The sequence below is a fragment of the Ailuropoda melanoleuca genome, chromosome 2 (genome assembly GCF_002007445.2).
Source record: "Ailuropoda melanoleuca isolate Jingjing chromosome 2, ASM200744v2, whole genome shotgun sequence".
NCBI classification, from domain to species: Eukaryota; Metazoa; Chordata; class Mammalia; order Carnivora; family Ursidae; genus Ailuropoda; species Ailuropoda melanoleuca.
Genome location: NC_048219.1, coordinates 92596833 through 92614753, shown reverse-complemented (window position 1 = coordinate 92614753; position 17921 = coordinate 92596833). Strand labels below are relative to the sequence as shown.

Genomic DNA, 17921 nt, shown 5'->3' with positions numbered 1-17921 from the left:
TAGAGCTGTCTGCTCCCGTTTTAGAGAGGGGGACACTGAAGTAAGGTGACCAGTTTAGGCCATTCAAAGATTAGTGACTGGCAGGGCTTTGGATAACCCAGAGCTCTGTTGTCTCATGCCTGCCATCGCCAGCTGTGTGCACTAGGCCAGGTGCTTTACTACTTTGAGCCTGTTTTCTCTTCTGTAAAGTCAGAATCGTGCCTGCCTGGGGGGGCAGCAAGGACTGCACATGATGGCTTTGGCAAATCTGCATGTGTAAACCCGGCTCAGTCCTGACACTAGGATGTTAGAGGTTGGCTACTGGTCACCAAGACCTGAGGCCAAGCGGCTCTTCAAAGGGTGGCTTTATCCTCGTATATATGGTGTGGGGTGGGAGCCTGCTGCCTGCCCAGGAGTCCCAGATCCGTGGGCTTGGGGATCCCACCCAGAGGCTGAAATACAGGACTCCCAAAACCTGGAGATGCCATCTCAAGGGAGATAAAATGACTCAAAAAATTTTATAAGGGGAAGAATTAATATTATATTAACTATATTTTTGGAATAGAATTTATAGGAAATTGGGACTAGCCTAGGAAATTCAAAATATATCTTCCTTAGAGGCACAATACCTATATTTAGATAATGACTGCTCCCAGAAGCTCTGCCCACACCCACCCCCCACCCCTTGCGGAGCTGTGAGACAGGTGGGCGTGGCCTGAGGCTGATGTTCCTGTTTCTCCAGCACCCCTGGCCGGGATATGTCTGAGACAGTGGCTGTTATGTGGGGGTGCCAGGCAGGCTAAGGGTTTAAACCTGGCTCAGCCACTTGGAGTGTGGCCCTGAGCCTCAGGCAACTGTCTTTTTTTTTTTTTTTTAAGATTTTATTTATTTATTTGACACAGAGAGAGGCAGTTAGAGAGGAAGCACAAACGGGGAGTGGGAGAGGGAGAAGCAGGCTTCCCACTGAGCATGGAGCCCGATGTGGGCAGATTTCAGAACGCTGGGATCGTGACCTGAGCCGATGCTTAACTACTGAGCCACCCAGGCACCCCCAGGCAACTGTCTTTAAACTGGCGCTAAGTACTCCACCACATAGGGCCGTTGTAAAGATTAAATGAGAAACACTGAGCCCACAGAGAATGCTCAATAAATGGGAACCGATTAGTTGCCCAAGAGTAATTGCCATAAACAGTTGTTTCTTTGGCCGTCAGTGTTTCCAGGTGGGTAGCTGCCTGCTGGTGGGCTTGCCAGATTTGAGGGTGTGCCCCTAGTCCCCAGACCTTCCTGGCTCGGAGGGTGAGGGGAGGTTCTCTAGAGGCTAAGCTATGTAGAGTCTGGGGCCATGGCTGAGACCCCATACCCCTGTGCCAAGCATCAGGCCCATAGTCCTCTCTGTTGGCCACATCCATCTTTGGGGGGAGGGGGAGGGGGAGAAACTAAGTTGGCTGAAATATTTTCCGACTGTAGGTAGGAAATGTATTTCTTCATTCCACTAGACTGTGGAAGGCGGAATGGTGCCGGAAGGGCGCAGGGGCGCCCACCCCAACGCAGGCAGGGCCGGGAGGAAACATTTTAACATGACATATACAAATAACTTTTATATTCATAGTACTTTGCATATCCTGAGAAGGAGGGAAGTATTCAGTGTTCTTGTGGATATCACACTTTGTATATTGTCGACTTTTCTCTCCTCGGAAACACTTTCGGGACTTTTCAGTGACTTCAGACTAAATACCTCTCTTCAAAAGAGACTTCTGGTCAAACCAAGCATTGTTGAGTTGGCTTGTATCGGGCATGGCCACATGGCCGGTGGTTGGGCGGGCTGCCCTCGCAGACGTGCCGACTGCATGCAGCGGCTCAGGAAGCGGGCCTCCCACCTCTGCCCGCAGCTTTTCGACCGGGAGCTGTGCATCCGGCAGCTGCGCTACTCGGGCATGATGGAGACCGTGCACATCCGCAAGTCGGGCTTCCCCATCCGGTACACGTTCGAGGAGTTCTCGCAGAGGTTCGGCGTGGTGCTGCCCAGCGCTGTGCGCTTGCAGGTGCCTGTGCCCTCCGCCTGAGCACGCTGGCCCTAGGAGGCAATAGTGGTCACCCTCAGAACCCCTGCCACCTCCGGGTGCCCCAACCCCCAGTTCCAAGGGGGTCCTGTAGCTGCCCTCCTGACGCCGAGACTCCAAGCTTTGAAATGACCCTTCTCCAGCCCCACATCTCACTCCCTGGGTGCCCTGAAAGTGAGGGAGCGTCTAGTGGCTCACAGTGGGTCACACTCTCTGGATGAGGCTAGTGGCTGCATACGTTGGTTCTAGGAGGTGTCTGCAGTTTAAAGCTCATACCTCCATGGTAGCATGCTGGGGAGGTGATGTGTGGCTGGATTGCTTTTTGGGGCGGGAGGTCCTTCCCATCCTTCCTCAAACATCAGCCATCCTAAACCTTGGGCTGTCCAAGTACCCGACAGCCACACTAAGGCTCCAGGCCTGTGAAGCGCGGTGGCCTTGAGGTCCCAGGTCCCAGGTGCTCCCCTGCTCCCCATCCTTATTTGGAAGTGCCTGAGCCTGTGTCCTAGCGGAGTAACACTGATGGTGAAACCCAGGGGAGGAGGAAGGCTTGAATCCCAGAAAGCCTTTGAGAAGGGACCCTCCGCCTCCACCTTGGGGGGAGGGGAGTGCTGCTCCAACTCCACCGAGCCACTCCTGTTTTCTCCTTGGCAGTTTCTAGACAAGGCTCGCCAGATGACTCTGCGCATAGCTGAAATGCGGCTGGGGACAGACAAAGAATGGAAAGTGGGAAAGACCAAAATTTTCCTGAAGGTGAGCTCTTGAATGTGCTGGTCCTCAGTCTCCTCTCTGGGGTTGGTCCCATGCCCACCAGGTGGCATCCCCTCACCCATCCTGAGCCAATGCCATGCGAGCCTGCTCCAGGTATGGCTCCCACTCTGAGGCGCCCCTGTTGTAGAAAGCCATGCTGGGAGGGGCAGGGAGGCAGGGGGGGAAGTGTGGGGAGAGCTCAGCCCAGCCTGCAGAAGTCCAGGAAGTTTCTCAGAGCAGGGCATCTAAGGCAAGCCCTGAGGATAAGGAGGAGCTGCCCCAAGCCACCAGGCAGAAGCAAGAAGGAGCTCAGGGTAGGTTCCCACTGTCCCTGAGAATAGGTGTCCTCCTCTGTGCCAGGAGCCACAATCTGAAATCAGACCAGGGGAAGCTCCATATCTTCAGAGCCCTGGGGAGCTAGCTCTTTGGTGGAAGGAATCCATTTGCTGATTCCCCCTCACCCCAGAAGAGCTTGTCCTTGGGCAGGCATGTGCAAGCAGCACCACCACCCACCTCCCACCTCCATCCCCCACAACGTACAGGGAGGCCTAAGGTCACACAGAAACAGCTTGTGGCTGACAGCCTCTAGCCCCTGAACCTGGTCTTTGGGCCCTCCAGGACCACAAGTTGAGTCAAGAGCTACTGAGGAGAGAACTTCCATGTCCCCTAGACTTGTAAGCTGTGGGTGGGTGAGCAAAGAGAGAAAGAGGAGGGAGAAGAGGAGTGCCAGAAGCATGCTCTGCCAGTCCAACCAAGTCCCACCCCATCCCCATTGCTCCTTCCTAAGTCCTCCACTCCCTCTCCTTCCACACAGAGTCTGCTGTCCCATCCTCATCTGTCCCGAGGGACCTCTCAGCTCTGACCCTCTAGTCAGTCCATTTGTTCATCTGTCCATGCATTAGCCTGGCCTGTGCTGGGGCTCTGGACTTAGACAAGAGAGAAAAGGCAGAAGGGCTCCAGATTCCATTGGAGAGGTGATTCTGGCAGAGGGAAGACATCGGGGAAGTCCCAGGGTGCTGTCCAGGAAGCTGGGATAGACGTTGAGGGCCATAGGGGTGGAGTGAGGTCAGTGTGGGCAGGTGGTCGAGGAGAGGAGGAGGAAGAGAGTGCCCATCCCTCCACTTTTTCCCCTCCCTGGCTGCTCCTTGAGGCCACCAGCAGAGGGCTGGTGTATTTCTGTGTCCCCAGTGCCCACGTGGGCACAGGGAGAGGCTCAGCGCTTGCTTGAAGCAAGACTGATGGAGGTGGGAGAGGCCACAAGGCCCCTGCCTCTCCTCACCACTCACCAAAGGACCAAGCTGCTTTCTGTTCAACAAAGATGGTCCTTGCCCTGCAGGGACTAGGATGGCAAGCCCAAGGGAACAGTGATCCAGGTGAAGCACAAAGGCAGGCCAGAGAAAGTCACAGCTCAGGGGCAAATAGGGCTCATCAACTCACTTTGAATCCTACTCAAAGTGTGGGGGAAACATGTTTCTATCGAAATAAGCATGAGTCTGTACTACAAGTTGGGTGACATTTCACATGAATTTTGGGAAATAAAACATAGCTTCAGAGAAACATTTTGCCCCTTCTTGAGTTCTCCAGAGCAGAAATAAAATTTGCCAGATTGAATGAAGAAGAAAGAACTAAAATGGGAAGTTCTCGGATTGGGAACTGGAGGTGTAGTTGCAGCTCCTGTCTCTGAGCCACATCAGGATCAATTTGAAGGCCCCTTCCTCTGCTTGCCCTCTTGGGAGCCCATATGGGAAAAGTCTGAAAGACCTTTCTGGAGATGGGGCCGGGACCCCAGGTGGGGTGTGGAGATGAGTGGTGACAGCTACATGCTGGGATCTCCTCTGTTCCAGGATAACCAGGACACTCTGCTGGAGGTACAGAGGAGCGAGGCCCTGGACAAGGCAGCAGTCAACATCCAGAGAGTCCTGCGAGGCTACAAATGGAGGTGCTGGTCCTGCCCAAACCCCTCCTAGCCCACATACCACATCTACTCAAGGGCTTATCTGCCATATGTATATATACTCTTCAGTGAAACATCTGGTCTTGTTGTTTGCCCAGTTTCTGATTGGATTCTTTGTTGAGTTTTGAGAATTACTTATATATTCTAGATACTAGTCCTTTGTTGGATGTGTGGTTTGCAAATATCTCCTCCCAGTCTATAGTTTTTCTTTAAGTCCTCTTAAGTCTTCATAGAGCAAAATTTTTCATTTTGACAGAGTCCAGTTTATCAAATTTCTCTTCCTGGCACATGCTTTGATGTTACATCTAAGATCTCTGCCTGGAGGTTTTCTCCAATCTTTTTTTCTAGAAGGTTCTATAGTTTTACAGTTTGCATTTAGTTCCATTCTCATTTTGAGTTAAATCTTGTATAGCATGTGAGACTTAGGCTATGATTCTTTTTAAATTTTTTCCCCCGTGGATGTTGCTCCAGCATCATTCATTGAAAAGTCCATCCTTCTTTCAATGACTTGATTTTGCACCTGTGTCGAAAATCAGTTGGGCATATTTGCAGGTTTGTTTCTGCATTTTCTTTTCTGTTCCATTGATCCATGTGTCTGTTCCTCTGCCAGTGCCACACTGTCTTGTTGACTGTAGTTACGTAATAAGTCTTGAAGTTGTGTAGACGGATTCCTCCTACCTTCTTCTTTTTCAAAATTGTTTTAGTTGTTCTGGGTCCTTTGCCTTTCCATATACATCTTAGAAAGACCTTATCCATATCTACAAAAAATTCTTGCTGGGATTTTGGTTAATTAATGTTATATATCAATTTGAGGAGAATTGGCATCTCTGTTAGGTGTTCTAATCCATGAATTCTGTTTATTTATATTTTCTTTAATGTCTTTCACCAATGTTTTTTAGCTTTTGGTATATGTGTTCCGTACATGTTTTGTTAGGTTTATACCTAGATTGGGTTTTTCTTGAGAGATTATAAATAGTACTGTATTTTTAATTTTGGCATTGATGTGTTTATAGCTGGTCCAGAAATACTATTGATTTGTGTGTGTTGACTTTGTTTACTGCAACCTTGCTGAAGTCACTTACTTTTTATGGATTTCTTGAAATTTTCTATGTAGATAATTATATTATCTGCAAATAAGGACAGTCTTATTTCCTCCTTTCCAATTTTTATGTCTTTTATTTACTTTTCTTGCTTTATTGCACTGACCAGAACTTCCAGTATTATAAGAGTGGTAAGAGCAGACATCTTTGCTTTGTTTCATATCTTAGGGGAAAGCACTTAATCTTTAACCACTAAGTATAATGTTAGCTGTAGGTTTTTTGCAGATGTTCTTTATCAAATTAAGGAAGTTTCCTGTTTCTGGGAGTTTTTCTCAGAAATGGGTGTTGAATTTTGTCAAAAAAATTTTTGCATCAGTTGATATGATCATGTGATGTTTTTCTTGTTTAACCTTTTAACATGGTGGATTACATTGATCAATTTTTGAATCTTGAACCAGCTTTTCATCCCCAGAGTAAGCCCTACTTGGTCATAGTATATAGTTCTTTTTATATATTGCTGAATGCTATTTGCTAATATTTTGTTATGAATTTTACATCTTTATTTATGAGATCTATAGTTTTCTTTTTCTTCTTTTGTAATGTCTTTGTCTGGCTTTTGTATCAGAGTAACATTAGCTTCATAAAATCAATTAGGAAGTGTTCCCTCCTCTTCTATTTCCTGGAAGAGGTTGTGCAGGTTGTGCAGAATTCTTCTTTAAATGTTTGTTAGAATTCTCCAGTGGAACCATGTAGGCCTGGAGACTTCTTTCTGGGGAGTTTTTAATTGTAAATTCCTGAATAGTTAAAGGACAATCAAAATTTCTATTTCATATTGAGTGAGTTGTGGTAATTTGTGCTTTTTGAGAAACTGGTCCATTTCATCTAAGTTGTCAAATTTATATATGTGTAATTTGTAGTATTCCATTATTATCATTTTGATGTCTGCAGAATCTATGATGATAGCCCCTGTTTCATTCCTGATATTGACAATTTGTGTATTTCTCTGTTCCTTGTTTTGCTAGAGGTTTGTCAAATTTATTGACCTTTCCAAAGAACCAGCTTTGATTTCATTGATTTTCTCTATTGCTTTTTTTTTTTTTAAAGATTTTATTTATTTATTTGACAGAGAGAGAGACAGCCAGTGAGAGAGGGAACACAAGCAGGGGGAGTGGGAGAGGAAGAAGCAGACTTCCCAGCGGAGCAGGGAGCCCGATGCGGGCTCGATCCCAGGATCCTGGGATCACACCCTGAGCCACCCTCTATTGCTTTTCTTTCTTTATGTTTTCAGTTACAATGATTTCTGCTCTTTGTATTATTTATTTTCTTCTTCCAGCTTTGGGTGTATTTTGCTCTTATTTTTTTTAGATTATTAAGTGGGAATTTAGATAATTGATTCAAAGCTTTTCCTCTATTCTGATGTGAAATGCTACAAATCTCAGCACTGCTTTAGCTATGTCTCATACATTTTGATATGTTGTTCTTTCATTTTTATCCAGTTCATTTTTAAAACAATCTCCTTTGAGACTTTCTCTTTGCCCCATGTGTTATTTAGAAGTATGTTGTTTAGTTTCTAAGTGTTTGGAGATTTTCTTGGTATCATACTATTACTGATTTCTGGTTTGATTCCATTGTGGTTGGAGACACACTCTATATGAGTAAAGTTTTTTTAATGTGCTGATATTTCCCTTATGGCCCAGGATATGGACTATTTTGTTATATGTTCTAAGGGTGCTTGAAAAGGATATATATTCTGCTGTTTGGTGGAGTGTTCTAAGTGTCAATTAGATCTTGGTTGATAGTGATATTGAATTTTATTTTCTTGCAAATTTGTTGCCTAGTTGTTCTACCAATTATTGAGAAAGGGGTGTTGAAGTCTCCAAGCATAATTGTGGATTTTCCCATTTTTCATTTTAGTTCTATCATTTTTTGCTTCATTTATTTCTCAGCTGTGTTGTTTGGTACATACACATTTAGGATTGCTGTATCTTCTTGGTGGATTTATCCTTTTATCATCATGTAATGTCCCCTTTGTCTCTGGTTATTTTCTTTGCTCTGAAGTCTACTTTATCTGATAATAATACAGCCACTCCAGTTTTATTTTGGTTACTCTTTGCATGATATATCTCTTTCATCCTTTTACTTTCAACCTGTATTTCAAGTCATAGACAGTCATGCTTTTAAATCTATTAAGCCAATCTCTGTCTTTTAGTTGGTGTAGTTATGCTTTTTATGCTTAATGTAATTATTTACATGTTAGACCTCAAGTCTGCCATTTTTTTTTTGTTTTCTGTTTGTTCTCAGTTTTCCATTACTCTGTTTTCTTTTTCCCGCCTTACTGTGGATTACCTAAACATTTTTTTTTAATTCCATGTTCATTTATTTATAGTGTCCTTTTTAAAGCTTTTTTAAGCAGTTGCTCTATTATTACATTATATATACACAAATTATGATACTCTACTAGTGTCATCATTTTACCACTTTGAGAAGCATAGATATTTTATTTCCCTTTATGTCCATTTACCTTCTCCCATTTGTAATATAATTTTCCTTAAATGTTTCCTCTATGTACATTTAGAACCACATTAGACAGTGTTACAAATTTTGCTTCAATTATCAAACATAATTTAGAAAACTCAAGAGGAGAAGAAAGCCTATTGTATTTGCCTACATTGTTGCTTACTATTTCTTTCTTCCTTCCTGACATTGCAAGGTTTCTTTTTTCATTTCTTTTCTCTTCAAAGAACCTCCTTTAGTTATTATTTTAGGATAGTTCTTTTGACAATTCTCTTTGTGTTTTTAGTTTTCCTTCATCTGAGAATGTCTTGATTTCCCCTTCATTTCTGAAAGATATTTTTAGTAACATGAAATTCTGGGTTAACAGCTCTTTTCTCCCAATCCTTAGAAAATAATTGCACCACTTGCTCCTGGGCTCCATGGTTTCTGATGAGAAATCTGAATCATTTTCCCCCAAAAGTTATGTGTTGTTTCTCTCGTTACTTTCAAGATTTTTTGCCTTTAGTTTTCAGAAGTTTGACCATGATGTATCTTGATGTGGACTTAGTTGAATTTATCCTGTCTGAAGTTTGCTCAGCTTCTTGAATCTGTATGTTTATATCTTTTGCTACATTTATGAGCTTTTCAGCCATTATTTGTTATAATGTTCTTTCAGCCCTGCCTCTTTTTCTTTTCTTTCTAAGGCTCCAGTGACCCCCCCAAAAAAATATCAGATACAGTCTTACAGGTCCCTGAAGCTCCGTTCACTTTATTTTGGTCTCTTTTCTTTTTTTTTTTTTTTAAGATTTTATTTATTTTTTTTGACAGAGATAGAGACAGCCAGCGAGAGAGGGAACACAAGCAGGGGGAGTGGGAGAGGAAGAAGCAGGCTCACAGCAGAGGAGCCTGATGTGGGGCTCGATCCCACAACGCCAGGATCACGCCCTGAGCCGAAGGCAGACGCTTAACCGCTGTGCCACCCAGGCGCCCCTGGTCTCTTTTCTTTCTGTTTTTCAGGTTGGGTAATTTTTACTGTTCTATCTTCAAGCTCACTGATTCTTTCCTCTTTTCTCTCCATCTTGCCAAACCCATCCACTGAGGGTTTGGTTTTTTTTTTTTAATTTTAGTTATTATATTTTTCAATTCCATTTGGTTCTACTTTATGTCTTTTATTTCTTTACCAAGACTTTGTATTTTCTCATTTGTTTCAGGTGTGTTTTTAATTGCTCATTGAAGAATTTTTATAATGGCTAACATTTCTGTCAGTGTTGGCATATGTTGCTTATCTTTTCTCATTCAAGTTAATATTTTCCTGGTTCTTAGTAGGATAAGTGATTTTAGATTGAAATGTGGACATTTGGGTTATTATATTATAAGAACTCGGTCTTGTTTAAATGTTCTGTTTTAGCTGGCTTCCTCTGACACCACTCTAGTAGGGGGAAGGGGGGGTGCCATCCATTTACTGTCAGATGGGGGGAGAATCCAAATTCTCCACATGGCCTCCACTGACTCTCAAGGCAGGTAGAGGTTTGTTTTTACTGCTGGCTAGGAGTGGGAGTTCCAGCTTCCCAGTAGGCCTTCACTGATACCACCCTGGCTGGGAGGGCCATAAGCGCCTTATGACTACCCCAACATGGCCTTTACTGATACCATAGGGGGAGAGTGGCATTCTTACCACTGGGGGATGGTGAAAGACCTGCCTATGCACTAGGTCTCCTCCGACATCACTCCAGCATGGAGGGGAGGACGACCTCATTACTGCCAAGTGGTGGTGGAAGTCCAGTCTCCACTGACACTGTGAGGGATGGGCTCATTACTACTCATCAAGGATGGCTTCCCACTCAGCCTTCTCTGACACAAACCTGGCAAGGGCAGAAATCTAGGCTCCTCACTTGGCATTTTTGGGTATAAGTGGAGCTGGGACCACAGTTGTTTTGTGGTTTTTCACTGGAGTAGAGTGGTTTTTATTTAAAAGTTTTCTGTCTTGCTGAGTTGCCCCTTCCCCGATCCTTTTGGTAGAAAGAGAAGGTTTTCCTTGGGACTTTTTTGGTCTGTCCCCATTGTCATTTCTGGATTGCTGACTTCTTCAGCTCCTAGTCTGGGGAATATGAGGTAAAAAGAAAACCCAGAGAAGTTACCACTGTGTCACTCCTTGGATCTGAGATCCGTAACTGGCCTGCCTTCTTCTCTCCACATTTCAGAGTCTTCTTATGTTTGTTTTATATAAATGTCCAAGGTTTTTATGGGGCGCCTGGGTGGCTCAGTCGTTAAGCATCTGCCTTCGGCTCAGGTCATGATCCCAGGGTCCTGGGATTGAGCCCCGCATCAGGCTCTCTGCTCCGCTGGGAGCCTGCCTCTTCCTCTCCCACTCCCCCTGCTTTTATTCCCCCTCTCTCTGTCTCTCCCTCTGTCAAAAAAAAATTTTAAAAATGTACAGGGTTTTTAGTTGTAGTCAGCAGGAGAAATAGGAAAATGTATGTCTACTCCATCTTCCCAGACGTGATCATCATTAATCGATAGTGTTCCTGTTCTTCTGGACAATACAATTAGACAAGAACATTAAAGAAAAGACAAAAAATTAGGATTTCTCAACTTCAAGTCTGTTGGTATTTTAGATTAGATAAATCTTTGTTGTGAGGGCTGTCCTGGGCATTATGGGATGTTTAGTAGCATTCCTGACCTCTATTCATGAGATGCCAGTAGCACCCTCCTCCCCCATCCTCCAGTCATAGCAACCCAAAATATCTCTAGACATTGCCAAATATGCCTGGGGCGTTGGGGTTGGCAAAATCACCCCCATTTGAGAACCACTGGTATAAGTATTAGAAAGGAGACAGATTATCTTTATTTTGGATAATTATTTACTTCAGCCTCATATTGAAATCATCTGGGGAGATATTTATACTGTGTGTGTGCGTGTATGTGTATACCAAAAAATATTAGATAGATGATAGATAGATAGATAGATAGATAGATAGATGATGATAGATAGATGATAGATAGATAGATAGATAGATAGATAGATAGATAGATAGATGATAGATAGATATAGTAGCATATATCTCTAGACCCATCAGCAAAGATTCCGACTTATTCAGACTGGGTAGGACCCAGGCATCAATAAATATTGAAGTTATCCAGATGATTTTTAATATGGTTGAGATTCACTGTCCTAAGCCTGAAAAAATATCCTGAAAAATTATTAGAAGTGATAAGGAAACTCAGATAAGTGTGAGGTAAAGGATACATCCATATGCACCAAGCTCACTTCCCCAGGGGTCATGTTTCAGGTTACCCTCTCCATATTCAGCCCACTTTCCACCCTACAGAGGGGAGTAGTTTGATGGAGCTGCCAGGCTACCAGGGCCTGGGGGGCTGCCCTCCTGCCTTGACCTGCCTCCAGGGAGGAGCCCTGGTCCTAGGATTTCTGACGTGGTTCCAAGCAGACACCTGGGCTACTGGTCAGAGGACCAGGAAAAGTCTGGCAAGGAGTAAAAAGTTGGAAATGAGTTTTATCTTTTCATAGATCTTTGGAAGGAGTGAGGGAAAATTTCCTGATTCCTCTAAAAACTGGATTGTCCTAATTCACAAATTTGAGTAGTTGGCAATAGATTTAAGTTCTTAACATGTGTGTCTTTGGCTTATAAAGTCTTGTGGGAAAGAAATAATGTATGTATTCATTTTTCCCCAACATTTCATTATCCCTCTTCCCTTCAAATCTTTTTTCCCCTAAAGGCTTTGAAATGTCTGAGGTTGTTACACACACATTCGGACTTTTATTTCCCCTTCTAGGAAGGAGTTCCTGAGGCAGAGGCGGGCAGCTGTGACCCTCCAGGCTGGGTGGAGAGGCTACTACAACAGGCGGAACTTCAAGCAGGTGAGAGAACTCACTAGCGAGGCTGCTCCAGCTGAAAGTTTGTTCATGTGAATATGAGAGCTCAGGCAGGGAAGATCAGATCACTAACGCATTACAACAGACTTGAAATGCCCAGCCTTCAGCACTCCACACACTCTCTGTTTAGCATTATCTCAGGTCACATGGTTTGAGGGCTTCAGTGTGTTCTCTTACAGAATTTTGGGCATCTCCAGAGTTAGAATGAGGTGGCCTGCACTGAAATCACATAATGATTTTCTTTTCTCAATTTGCAGGCAACAGAGTAGGTTGATGAGTTATTCTCTGTTTCAAGCTCTTCTGATTTTCTCCTTAACCACAGGCACTGCTAATGAGTGTCAGCTCAACCAACGAACCAGAGCAACCTTAACCACACCCTGTTGGGCTTCACTTGACCGCTTGCCTTTGTCAAGGATGTGATTGTGGTTGGGACATGCAGTGGTCACATCAGCAAACCAGGGCTAGGAAACCAGACTCAGGAAACCAGACCAGATGAGCTATGAGAGGCTGCAGTTCTGTGGAGGAAAGTGAAGACCCCTAGTTACTAGGCTGTGGAATGATACTTTGGGGGCAGAGAAATACCAAGAGGAGCCTTTGAGGGTCTGGACAGGAGAGACTGAAGTGCAGGGAACAGGGGAGCCGCAAAAAGATGCACATCCTTGAATTTTGAAATCTGACCCCAGGCCTGTCCATGTACTGTGCTCACAAGGACGTAATAGCAGCTGGGAAGTCTACTTAGAACCACTGCTTTGCATGCATTGTTTTATTAATTGTTAAACCAACCCATGTGTCAAGAAACAGAGGCATAGAGAGATTAAATAATTTTCCCAGGAGCACACAACTAGTAAGCAGTAGAGCTGGGGTTTGATGCAGGTCTGTTTAACTTCCAAGCTTGTAGGATGAAGCACGACCCCACACACCCGGCACCCATTGGGTTGGTCTTTGAGAAGCCAACAAGACTCATCAAGGGGCTCAGGGACTGCTGTGCACCAAAGCATGTTTGCAGCATAGAAGTGGTTGTTTATCAATTTATTATTTCCTCTTTATTTTAAAGATCCCAGAGATTAGCTTAATGAAGCCAACAATAGGCTTCCACACAGGTAAGCTAGCTTCTGACAATCTGGCTGGACTTACCTTTGGGTGCGATAAGCAAGGCCCCTGGAATCTCATCACCCATGTGACATCCAAACCAATTCTCTCATCAGTGGCCACCAGGAGAGCACTTTATTGTCTATGCCACTTAACAATACTTATTTAGCACTTACTTGCATGCCAAGGACTGTTCTAAGTGCTTTGCAAGTAATAACTCATTTAATATGCTCATGCTTGTAGGTGCATAAAATTTTAGCACTACCCCTTTGCTAAAAAGCAGATAACTGTAAAGCTAATTTGCGAGGTCTCCTGGGGTGTATGACTTGCCTCTCTTTCTGTCTGTCACTTTGGGAAGGCCTTCTCCATGCCCTTTGCCCTGCTGGTCCCAGGCCTCCTTTTGAGTGTCTGTCCCTCTTCCCTCCACAGATCATCCTGGGTTTTGAGCGCCTGCAGGCCATTGCCCGGAGCCAGCTGCTGGCAAAGCAGTACCAGATCATGCGGCAGAGGATGGTCCAGCTGCAGGCGCTGTGCAGGGGCTACCTTGTGCGCCAGCAAGTGCAGGCCAAGAAGAGGGCAGTGGTGGTCATACAGGCGCATGCCAGAGGCATGGCTGCCCGGCGGAACTTCCGGCAGCAGAAAGCCAATGTAGGTGGTCAGTGCCCTCTTAGGCCGGTGAGGGCTGACGGGCCCATAGTGGGAAGGCAGTCAGGAGGGACGAGCAGCAGCATAGAGCTCTCACCAGACACTCCTATCCCCTCCGTGTCCAAAGTCATTACTGCAGCAGGTCCTCACACCATCTGGGACATGTAGGTCACCCCCAGGAGCATGCAGGATGTGGCATAGAAGAGGCATCATGTCAGCAGGATGGTCTTATACCTGGAACCCGGAAATTGAGCCCCTTGATCCCCTCCTCTTAGCCTTGGGGACAGTTTCTCAGCAGGACTAGTCCTGAATGACGTAGTCCTGATGTAGTCCCTGAATGACATAGAAAACCAGGCCAGATGAGCCATGGGAGACCATAGTTCCGTGGAGGAGGGCAAAGGCCCCTGGTGACTGGGCCATGGCATGATACTTCTGGGGTAGAGAAATTCCAAGAGGAGCCTTTGAGTGTCTGGGCAGGAGAGGCTGACGGGCAGGGAGCAGGGGAGTGGTGCAAGGTGCACATGCCTGCATTTTGAAATTTCACCCTTGTGATCCCCTTTCCTCCAGCGGGCACCCAAGAGTCAACCTCTCTCCTCAGAACTTGCTCATTCGGAAACTGTGATAAGGAAAAGGCTAGGATGAAGTCTACACCTGCTCTGTAGATGAAAATTGGGTCTGCTGAGCACATTACTAGTGCAGTGGCCAGGACAAGTAAGACAGCAGGCCCTCGGACATGTCCACTGCAGGCTTCTGCTCCCATGTAGCCCCAGACAGACCACAGATCAGCCTCACCTGTGCACTAGTTAGTACCAGCCCAGGCACTTGTCCTAGTGGAGCCTTGGTGCACTTTGAGTGGAGGGACCAGGGAGGCAGCTAGGTTCTGGCGGCCCCTGGGGTTTGAGGCAGGAGGACCTCAGGGGCCATGTCCCGCAGCCTTCCTTCTCTGGACCCCTGATTCTCCATGGGAAACAAAAAGCCCAGGGTGGTTGATCTCTAGTCACACTAGCTATTAAATTGTAGGATTTTAGAGGAAAACTTACTGATTTGAACAAATGACATCAGGAAGAGGTTCAGTTAGGTTCTGTGAGGTACTTGCCTCCACTGGGCCTGTGGTAACCTTGCTCCATGGGGTGTATGCGCAGGGGCCTCTGGTCATCCCAACTGAAGAGCAGAAGAGCCAAACTGCTCTCCCCACCAGGAAGCGGAAGTCAATCTATGACACCATCACGGACACGGAGATGGTGGAGCAAGTGTTCGGTTTCCTCCCGTCCATGATCGGAGGGCAGGAGGGCCAGGCCCCACAGCGCTTTGAGGTAAAGTGGGTCCTGTCACTCAGGGGTCCAGCCTGGCAGGGGATGGTAGGACACTGCTCAGTCCCTGACTGCAGTCAGCCTCCAGGATCACTGAGAAGCCAAGACTCGGCTGGGGGACCTGGCAGAAGAAGAAATGATGAAGTGTGTTCTGCATGAGTTTCTGTGGCCAGACCTCTTCAAGTTAAGCAGGTTTCTTACCTAGGAGACTTCCTAGAAATTTAAACCAATGCTTTGGGGCTTTCAACCAGGCAGCATTTCCCACCCTGTATTTGACCCCCCCCCCCAGAGCGGGCTGCAGCTGCTGCTCCGCAGAATGTGATGTGGGGGCTGGTGAACACTGAAAACTGAGCAGAGCACTGGCAGCGATGTCTGCAGGGGGAGCAGGGAGGTCAGGAGGGGAGCAGGGCCCCAGGGCTCTCAGCACACTCAGCACACCGGGCCCTGAGACCCGGTGACCTAGGCACCCCCACCCACAGGTGTTCATGCCTTCCCCCTAAGCATGTATACACACACGCACACACACATACACATGCGCACACACACATGCACACGCACCCCAGGCTGTACAGTCAGGCAGCTGAGTACACTTCTGCAGGAGGAGCAGCCTGACCAGGTGGGCTGGTGGAAGAGGTCCCAGACACAAGGGGGAGTGGTTCATGCTGCATGCGGCAGATAATCAGACAGACCTGTTTGGGGCTCCTTGGCCCCCAGAGAGGTATACCCTGCCAGCTAGCACCTGAAGGGACAGCTGACCCCTGACCCTCCCTCTCACTGGCACGCAGGATCTGGAAGCAAGGACCCAGAAGCTGCCCGAGGTTGACCTGGACACGGTCCCCATGGTGGAAGAGTCTGAAGATGATACGGACAGCCTGGACGAATACACCTTCCCCAAGTTTGCGGCAACCTACTTCCAGAAATCGGCCAGCCACACACACATCCGGCGGCCCCTCCGATCCCCGCTGCTCTACCATGAGAATGATGCTGACTGCTCGGTACCCAGTGGTTCTCTGGTTTCTAGTGGTTCAGGCCTCCGCCTGGTTCAGAGGGAACGAGGAAGGGGAGGGATCACTGCGGGCCCCGGGCTGCCAGCTGCGTCCCAGCTGAGCCGTCTGTCCCCACTTCCCCAGGCCGCCCTGGCCGTGTGGAGCATCATCCTGAGGTTCATGGGTGACCTTCCAGAACCAGTGCTTTTTGCCGGGAACGGCCTGCACGGTGGCTCAGTGACGCAGCAGATCCACGACACCCTGGGCAGAGAGAACAGCACCCAGCCTCCACAGCACGGTGCATCTACACAGGTGTGTGGTGTAAGGGGGGCAGGGCAGACCCCATGGAAGCTGGACCGGAAGTGGGCAAGACGTGGAGTGTCAGCCACTGAAACTTTGACTTGCGCTCAGGAACTCATGAGTCGGGCATTATGCCCAGGAGTTTTTGAGTGATACGGTCAGTATTGAAAAGGGTCTTCCAGGCTCTGGATCTTAGGTTTGACTTGAACAGAATTCAAATGCACAGAACATTGATAACAACTGGTGTTGTTACTGATGGACAGCATGCTGTGTACCAATTGTTGCTCTTCAGTTAATCCCCAGGGAAGCCAACCCTATGAGGTAGGGATTAGGAAGTTTATTACAGTGAAAGAACCGAGAAGTGAAGTGACTTGCCCCCAGATCACAGCGAGTACGTGACAGAACTGGACTTTGAATCCATTCCAGTGAATTCAGAGACCAAGTTTTTGACCTGTGGTCTATCCTGCCCATATCCACTTTTGGTCAGAAGTCCTTCCCAAGGCTTCAATTTCATGATGTAATCTTAATGGAACTCACCAAGAATAGTTCAAAGGAATTACACAGCAGTGACAGCACTGGGACCCACCAGCAGCAGGAGCCCCAGGACGGCCTATAATTCTGACACCAGTTCCAATGTGGGGGGGTTTTCGCCACACCAAGCAATTCCCCAACACCAGCTGGGTGTGCCACAATCCCACTCAACTGTGACACTATTGACCTGGAGGCAGTGTCCAATCCTGTAGTAAGGGTTCAGGCCTACAGGACCTTCCCCCCACCCCCCCACCCCCCGCCTCAGATACCAATCGCAAGTCTGGCTTGTCACCTTCTGACCCACAGGCTACAAATCAGGGATTCCCGTGACCCCCTCCTTGGGTTTGATTAATTTACTAGAGCGACTCACAGAATTCAGGGAAATACTTTAATTACTAGATTACCGGTTTATTATAAAAGGATATAACCCAGGATCAGCCAGAGATGCATAGGGCAAGGTTTGGGCAGAGGGTGGAGCTTGCATGCCCTCTCCCAGTGCGTCACTCTCCCAAAATCTCCACACGTTCACCAACCCAAAGCTCTCTGAACTCCATCCTTTCGGGTTTTTAGGGAGGCTTCATTACATAGGCATGAAGAATAAATCATTGGCCCTTGGTGATCAAACTCAATCTCCAGTCCCTTTCCACTCTCCAGAGGTGGAGGTGGGAGGGAGGGGACTGGAAGCTCTAATCCCCCTGCCCCCCATCACAGGGTTGGTTCCACCGTCAATCAGCCCCCATCATTAGGTGTTTCTCAAAGTTGCTTCGTTAACATAACAAAAGACACATTTGTTGCAGGAAATTCCAAGGGTTTCAGGAGCTCTGTGGCAGGAATGGGGATGAAGACAAAATATATATTTCTTACTATAAATCACAATTTCACAGCACCCCATACA

General features: G+C 46.7%; 1 protein-coding gene across 4 annotated transcripts in view; it reads left to right on the top strand.

Annotated features, from left to right (window-relative positions):
• Window positions 1–17921, top strand: part of MYO7B (myosin VIIB) — a 92102-nt gene that overhangs the window by 49174 nt on the left and 25007 nt on the right. For all 4 annotated transcript variants that reach the window (XM_034654336.1, XM_034654337.1, XM_034654338.1 and 1 more), the window contains 8 exons: window positions 1869–2021; window positions 2691–2789; window positions 4631–4725; window positions 12066–12150; window positions 13684–13902; window positions 15042–15212; window positions 15995–16204; window positions 16340–16507. In XM_034654336.1, the coding sequence (XP_034510227.1) occupies window positions 1869–2021; window positions 2691–2789; window positions 4631–4725; window positions 12066–12150; window positions 13684–13902; window positions 15042–15212; window positions 15995–16204; window positions 16340–16507 (1200 nt within the window). The remainder of the gene's footprint in view (window positions 1–1868; window positions 2022–2690; window positions 2790–4630; window positions 4726–12065; window positions 12151–13683; window positions 13903–15041; window positions 15213–15994; window positions 16205–16339; window positions 16508–17921) is intronic.